The 7,254-nt window shown below is 64.2% G+C and overlaps 4 protein-coding genes across 7 annotated transcripts in view; 2 read left to right on the top strand and 2 right to left on the bottom strand.

Moving 5' to 3' along the window:
- QTRT1 (queuine tRNA-ribosyltransferase catalytic subunit 1) overlaps positions 1 to 7,254 on the bottom strand; it is a 72,957-nt gene that overhangs the window by 24,733 nt on the left and 40,970 nt on the right. The gene's annotated exons all lie outside the window — the stretch shown is intronic.
- Positions 344 to 2,318, bottom strand: TMED1 (transmembrane p24 trafficking protein 1). Its single transcript, XM_084501724.1, has 4 exons — positions 2,068 to 2,318; positions 1,503 to 1,600; positions 1,228 to 1,414; positions 344 to 650 (listed from the first exon to the last, which is right to left on the bottom strand). The coding sequence occupies exons 1-4, from the start codon at positions 2,236 to 2,238 to the stop codon at positions 432 to 434; spliced, it is 675 nt and encodes a 224-aa protein (XP_084357850.1). The 5' UTR covers positions 2,239 to 2,318; the 3' UTR covers positions 344 to 431.
- Positions 2,645 to 5,524, top strand: LOC311425742 (uncharacterized protein). 4 transcript variants are annotated; one of them, XM_084501726.1, is made up of 6 exons: positions 2,645 to 3,543; positions 3,625 to 3,912; positions 4,404 to 4,481; positions 4,989 to 5,069; positions 5,165 to 5,192; positions 5,337 to 5,400. In XM_084501726.1, exons 1-6 carry the CDS (start codon positions 3,438 to 3,440, stop codon positions 5,383 to 5,385), a joined length of 630 nt encoding a protein of 209 aa, XP_084357852.1. In that variant the 5' UTR covers positions 2,645 to 3,437; the 3' UTR covers positions 5,386 to 5,400. The 4 variants fall into 4 exon arrangements, with proteins under 4 accessions (XP_084357852.1, XP_084357851.1, XP_084357854.1 ...); XM_084501725.1 differs by lacking the exon at positions 5,165 to 5,192 and having other exon boundaries at positions 5,337 to 5,522; XM_084501728.1 differs by lacking the exon at positions 4,989 to 5,069.
- CARM1 (coactivator associated arginine methyltransferase 1) overlaps positions 6,085 to 7,254 on the top strand; it is a gene marked incomplete at its 5' end in the record, with an annotated part of 6,967 nt that continues 5,797 nt past the window's right edge. The window contains 1 exon segment of the mRNA XM_084501599.1: positions 6,085 to 6,251. Within this exon segment, the coding sequence (XP_084357725.1) occupies positions 6,085 to 6,251 (167 nt within the window).

The raw sequence follows: 7,254 nt of genomic DNA, 5'->3' as shown, positions 1-7,254 counted from the left end.
GGGGTTTGGGGGGCTCTGAAGGGGATTTTTGGGGTCCAGAAGGGGCTTTTGGGGCCCCCCAGGGGCATTTGGGGTCTGAAGGGGGGGCTTTTAGGGTCTGGAGTCAAGGGGTGCCCTGAAGTCAGCGTCGAACTCCCCAATTTGCCTGTTTAACCCCCAATTCCATCATCCAGCTTGGGGAATGGGAGCTCCTGTGCCTCAGAAACATTTCCGGGGGGGCTTTTTTTTTGGGGATCCAGCCCCCAGGGGTGCAGAGATGAAAAAAACAGCACTGAGCGCGGAGCTGCGGCCGTGCCCCGTGCACTCGACCCCCCCCAACCCCAAACCAGCCGCGACACCGGGCTACAAAGCCGATTTTAATCATTACGGGGGGGAAAAGAGGAAAAGCAGCAATTTACGGAGCAGGGGGGCACATCCCGGCGCCCCCCCCGCTACGTCCGCACGGCCCGCTTGTCCTCGAAGAGGCTCTTGAGCAGGTAGACCTGCAGGAAGGCCACCAGCACCAGGACCCCCAGGTTGACGGCCGACCAGAAGTTGACCCTGCCCAGGTTGCTCTCCTGCAGGTTGCGGTCCCGCGCCTCGAAGGCTCGCAGCAGCGCCTGCATCTGGATGCTCCTCTCCAGCCGGCTCCGCATGGTCTCGATGGATTCCTGCAACCACAAAAAAAATTACAAAAAAAACAAAACAAAACAAAACAAAACAAAAAAATACAAAAAGCAAAAAACAGCAATGACAACAAAACAAAAACAAAACAAAAAACAAAAAAATACAAAAAAATACAAAAAAATACAAAAAACACAAAAAAACAAAACAAAAACAAAACAAAAACAAAAAAAACAGAAAACAAAAAAGAAACACAAAAAAGAAACAAAAAACAAACAAAACAAAAAACAACAATGACAACAAAACAAAAACAAAACAAACAAAAAATACAAAAAATACAACAAACAAAACAAAACAGAAAAAAAACAAACAAAAAACAAAAAACACAAAAAAAAACAAACAAAAAATATAAAAACAAAAAAAAACACAAAAAAAAACAAAAAAAAAAACAGAACAAAAACAAAAAACAAAAACAGAACAAAACAAAAACAAACAAACAAAAAACAAAAAATACAAAAAAAAAACACACAAAAAAAACAAACAAACGAAAAAAAAACAGAAAAAAGAGCAAAACGCCTTCACTCGGCTCCCCAAAATCCTGTGCCCCCCCCAGTCCCCCCGCACCTTGATGTCCTCGATCTTGACGTCCAGCAGGTCCTCGGGCTCCGCTGCCTCCAGCCAGGCGTCGGCGGCGTCGGCGTCGTCCTGGGCGCTGTCGAAGATGAGCTCGAAGAAGACGAGCTTCTCCGAGATGGTGCTGAAGGAGTTGTCGAAGCACAGCTTGTAGTCGCCCGCCTCCGTGGGCTCCACGCTGCGGGGACAGGGGGGGAAAAGGGGGCTGAGCGCGGGGCCGGTGCTGTCGGTGCCGGTGCTGCCGGTGCCGCCGGTGCCGCTCTCACGTGTGGACGCCGTCCGACTTGCGGTGCTCGCTGACCAGCAGCAGCCCCGAGGGGCTCTCCAGGGAGAAATCCACGTCCAGCCCCGCGCCGCCGATCACCTGCAGAGACACCGGGACCCCCCCCCCCGCCTCCGGTTCCTCCTTCTGCTCCGGTGCCGGGCCCGTTCCCCCCCGCGCCCCACCCAGCGTCACCGGGACCCTCCCGGTGCCTCGTCCCCGTGGGCTGCGGGTCCCGGCGGTGCTCCCGGTACGGGGCCTGGGGGTGCCCCCCCACCCCGGTACGGCCCCGGTACCGGCCCCGGTCCCCTCCCGATGTCACCGACCCAGGCTCCGCCCCCTCGCACAAACCCCGCCCCTCTCCGGTACCGACCCCGGTCCCCTCCCGGTGCCTCCGACCCAGGCCCCGCCCACTCCGGTACCGACCCCGCCCCCTCACACAAGCCCCGCCCCCTGCCGGTAGAGCCCCTCCCCCTCCCACAAGCCCCGCCCCCCTCTGGTACAAACCACGCCCCCATCCCTCAAGCCACGCCCCCTCCGCTCCCGGCCGCGGCCCCGCCCCCCGGCACCTGGTACTCGGCCTCCATGGAGGCGTTGCCGGGCGCCCCCTGGTAGAAGCACTCGCGGCGCCCCGCGGGCAGCACGAACGTCACCTCCGCGTCCGGGGGCGGCGGCGACAGCGCGGAGCCCGGCCGGGCCCAGGCCGCCAGGCTCAGCAGCCACAGCCAGGGGGCCGCCATCTTGCGCCGCCCTGCGCCTTTAAGGCGGGCCCCGCCCCCCTCAGCGCAGGGGGTGGCCGCGGCGGTGCCTGAGGCGGGAGCGGCGCCGCGCGGCGGGAGGCGGGGGGCGGGGCCTGCAGGCGGCGCCGCGGCCGCCCGCGGGTGGGAGGGGGCGGGGCCGGAGGGGTGGGAGCGGGCCTCGCGGCGGCCGCGGCGCGCTCCCATTGGTCGCTCGCTGCCGGCGCGCGGCGGCCCGGGTTCTCATTGGCTGGGCCGCCCCGAGCTGCACCCGCCCCCTCGTAGGGGCCTGGCCCCGCCCCTCCGGGGGGCTCTTAGGGCAGGGCGGGGCCCCACAATGCCCCGCGCGGCGGGGTGGGGAGGGCGGGGGCAGTTTGGGGGGGCGCGTTTGGGGTAAATGGGGCAGATTGGGAGGGGCTGGGGCAGGTTTGAGACCCCCTGGAGCAAACCTGGGGGCCCCTGGGGCAGATGTGAGACCCCTGGGGCAGATTTTGGGGGCCCCTGGGGCAAATTTGTGGATCCTGGGGCAGGTTTGAGACCCCTGGGGCAAATTTAGGGGCTTCTGGGGCAGGTTTTGGGGTCCTGGGGCAGATTTTGGGGCCTCTTGGGCAGATATGAGACCCCTGGGGCTGTTCTGGGGACACTCGGGGCAGGTTTCAAGGCTCCTGGGGCAGATTTGGGAGGCCCTGGGGCAGATTTTGGGGACCCATGAGGCAGGTTTGAGACCCCTGGGGCAGATACGAGACCCCTGGGGCAGGTTTGGGGGCCCCTGGGGCAGAACCTGGAGCCCTGGGGCAGTTGTGGGGGCCCTGGCCCAGCCCTGGGAGGTGCCGGGGCAGGTCCGAAAGGCCCGGGGGGCACATTCGGGAGGCCCTGGGGCAGTTCTGGGCATCCCGGTGAGGTTCTGGGGGTCCTGGGGCAGCTGGGGGGGGGCTGGAGCAGGTTTTGGGGGGCCCAGGAGGGGATTTTGGGGGTTTGCCCCCCCTCGCCCCGTTGCGATAATTCGGCAGCGAGCCCGGCGATATCGCACGCCGTGACCCCGTTGCGCGCAGGATGTGGCCGGGATTTTGGGTTTTTTGGGGTGGAAATAAAATCTTTTTTTTTTTTTGGGGTTGGGGTGGATTTGGGTCGAAAAAACGCCTCTTTGTGCAACGGGGCGAAGCCAAAGCCCAATCCCTGCTCTGTCATTTCCTTCCTGAGTGATGAAACTCGCTCTTGAGCAAAAACCCGACCCCGCGGGGCCGGTGCGTGCCAGGCCCCGCGGGAGGAGGATGAGGACGAGGCTGAAGCTTCTCCTCCTGGTGGCAGGTACGTCACCCCCATAGCCCCCCAAAAAAAAGCCTAAGGCCGGGCTGGGAGCCCCCCTGAACCATCCCGGTGCCCCCCCAGGAGCCGTGGCAGCCCCCCAGCTCGCCCCGGCCCCGCTCGGCCTCGTGTCCGGCGCGGCGCGGATCAGCTGCTTCGCCCCGCGGCGCTTCGCCGGCAGCACCTTCGAGCTCCTCGGCACCGGCACCACGGGGCCGCTGCAGAGCCTCACGGCCCCCCCGGGCCAAAATAAGGTGGATTTCGTCCTAAACGAGGCCGCGGAAGGGGCCCGGTGCTACCGGTGCCGGTACCGGAGCTACAACGGCAGCGCCTGGCAGGTGTCGGAGCTCAGCGCCGAGATCGTGGTGAATGGTGCGAGGCTGGGGATGAAATCGCCGCGTTCGGACCCAAAATTGGCATGTTTGGCCCCGAAACCGCCGCGTTCAACCCCGAAATCGCCACGTTTGGCCCCCAAAACGCCCTGTTTGGCCCCAAAATCACCGCGTTGGGCCCCCAAAATGGCCATGTTCTGCCCCCTAAATCACCACGTTGGGCCCCAAAATTGCTGTGTTGAGCCCCAAAACCATCACATTTGACCCCAAAACTCCCGCGTTCAGCCCTGAAACTGCCACGTTCAGCCCCAAAATTGCCATATTCAGCCCCAAAACTGCCACATTTGACCCGAAACCCGCTGCATTCAGCCCCAAAACGGCTGTGTTTGACTCCAAAACCACCGCGTTTGGCCCTAAAATTGCCAAGTTTGGCCCCCAAACCACCGCGTTCAGCCCCGAAACTGCCACATTTGGCCCCAAAATTGCCGTGTTTGGCCCCAAAACCGCCACATTTGTCCCCAAAACCTGCAGCCTCGGAGGACGCCGCCTGCATCCCCAACTTCATGCCCACGCCTCCTCCTGTGCCCACCTCGGCGGCGCAGCTGGGAGGTACGGGGACGGGGGGGTTATAGGGGCACAGGGGGGCTTATAGGGGCACGGGGGGACTATGGGGACACGGGGGGGGCTATGGGGACAAGGGGGTGTTATGGGGACATGAGGGGGTTATGGGGACACAGGGGGGGGCTACAGGGACAGGGGGGGGTTATGGGGTCATGGGGGGGCTACAGGAACACGGGGGCGTTATAGGGACACGGGGGGGGCTATGGGGACATGGGGGGGTTATAGGGACATGGGGGGAACACGGGGGGGGTTACGGGTACACAGGGGGGTTATAGGGACACGGGGAGGCTATGGGGACACGGGGAGGTTATAGGGACATGGGGGGGTTATGGGGACACGGGGGGTTATAAGGACACGGGGGGGGTTATAGGGATATGGGGGGGTTACGGGGACACGGGGGGGCTATGGGGACACGGGGGGGGTCTCCCCGTTTCCCCCACCCCCCGGGGGTCGCGGCAGGTCCCCCCCCAGCCCCGTCCCTGCCTTCCCCTTTAGCTCGGCCCTGGCTGCTCGCGGTGGTGCTGAGCGCGGCCGTCCTGGTGCTGGCGGCGGTGGCGGCGGCGGCGGCGTGGCGAGGTGCTGGGGGGGGGCGGGGGGGGGTCTGGATTTTGGGGTGGGGGTCCCCGGGGGGCTCCCCGCCGCCCTACAAAGCCCCTTTTCTTCCCCGGCAGCCAGGGCCGGACGGCGGCGGGCGGCGAGGTGAGCGAGGTGGGGGGCGCGGGGGGGGTGCCGAGGGGTGGGGGGCAGCATTTGGACCCCCCCCCACCCCAGGCAGCCCCCACCCCACAGCCTCCTCCCGTCCCGAAATGCCCCCCCGGGGCTGCCATGGGGTTTGTTTTGCAGGCACACGGAGACGTGCTGGACCGAGACGGGGTACCCCCACAACGGGTAGGGCACCGGCACCCCAACGGGGAGGGAAACCGTGACCCCAAAAGGGTCGGGGACCGGTGACCCCATAACGGGTTGGGGCCCGGTGACCCCAAAAGGGTCGGGGACCAGTGACCCAAAAGGGTTGGGGCCTGGTGACCCCATAATGGATTGGGGACCCAGTGACCCCATAATGGGTTGGGGCCCGGTGACCCCAAAAGGGTCGGGGACCAGTGACCCCATAACGGGTTGGGGCCTGGTGACCCCATATTGGGTCAGGACCCAGTGACCCCATACCGGGTTGGGAACCAGTGACCCCATACTGGGTCAGGGCCTGATGACCCCATACCAGATTGGGAACCAGTGACCCCATACTGGGTCAGGGCCTGGTGACCCCATAACGGATTGGGGATCTGGTGACCCCATACTGGGTCAGGACCCAGTGACCCCATAACGGATTGGGACCCGTTAACCCCATAAATGTTCACAGTGACCCCATACCGGGTCGGGACCCAGTGACCCCATACCGGGTCGGGACCCAGTGACCCCACACCATGTCAGAACCAGTGACCCCATCACCAGCTCACGGCACCCCATACGGGGTCAGCACGGCCCCGTCTACGGGGGCACCCCATTAACGCCCCCCCATGCCTTTGGCAGAGCTCTGCTACGAGAACCGCGTCTTCGGAGCCCCTGTGGTGAGCGGGGTCGCTATGGGGCCGCTATGGGGCCGCTGTGGGGCCGCTATGGGGCCGCTATGGGGCCGCTGGGGGTGCCCCCCCCGGGGGGCTCTGCTCACCGCAGCCTCCGTCCCGGTGCAGAGCCCCCCACCCCACAGCCCCGCTCGCCCTCCCCGGCCCGGCCCCACTTCAGCACCTTCAGATCGGCCGCGTGAGGACGGACGGACGGACAGATGGATGGATGGATGGACGGACCGAGCCCCCCGGGACCCCCCCGGGACCCCCCAGGACCCCTCCGGGACCCCCCCGAGCAGCCCTGGTGCTGGCGGGGCCCCAAATGGTGTCAATAAAGGCGTTGGCTGCCCGCTGACGGGACGGGGCTGGGGCTGTGCCTGCTTCTTGGTTCCTGCTCTGGGTTCCTGGGCCCGGTTCCCATCCCAGTTCCCGGTCCCCATTTCCTATCCTCGTTCCCATTCCCATTCCCATCCCAGTTCCCATTCCTGCCCCCATTCCCCTCTCTGGTTCCTGTTCTCATCCCCATCCCAGTTTCCCTCCAGGTCCATCCCCGTCCTCCTTTCTGGTTCCCATCCCAGTTTCTGTTCCTGTCCCAGTTCCCGTCCCCACCCCACCCCATCCCATCCCAGTTCCCATGCCCCAGTTCCCATCCTGTTTCCCTGTCTGGTTCCTGTCCCCATCCCAGTTCTACCCCAGTTCCCATTCCCATTCCTATCCCCATCCCAGTCCTATCCCAGTCCCATCCCAGTTCCATCCCCTCCCCATCCCAGTCCCATCCCAGTTCCCATTCCTGTTCCTGTCCCCATTCCAGTCCCATCCCAGTCCTGTCCCAGTTCCCATTCCCATTCTCACCCCAGTCCCATCCCAGTCCTATCCTAGTCCCATCCCAGTTCCCAGTTCCCATCCCAGTTCCCTCCCAGTCCTGTTCCCATTCCCAGTCCCATCCCAGTTCCCATCCCAGTCATTTCCCATTCCCACCCCATTCCCACCCCATTCCCCTCCCTCCCCTCCCCTCCCCTCCCTCCCCTCCCTCCCTCCCCTCCCCTCCCACCCCACCCCATTCCCACCCCCTCCCTCCCCTCCCCTCCCTCCCCTCCCCTCCCTCCCTCCCTCCCTCCTCCCTCCCTCCCTCCCCCCCCTCCCCTCCCCTCCCCTCCCCCCTCCCCTCCTCCCTCCTCCCTCCTCCCCTCGCCCTCCAG

The sequence above is a fragment of the Aythya ferina genome (genome assembly GCF_964211825.1).
Source record: "Aythya ferina genome assembly, chromosome: 33".
Taxonomy (NCBI): Eukaryota; Metazoa; Chordata; class Aves; order Anseriformes; family Anatidae; genus Aythya; species Aythya ferina.
This window is presented reverse-complemented; position numbering and strand designations above follow the sequence as displayed.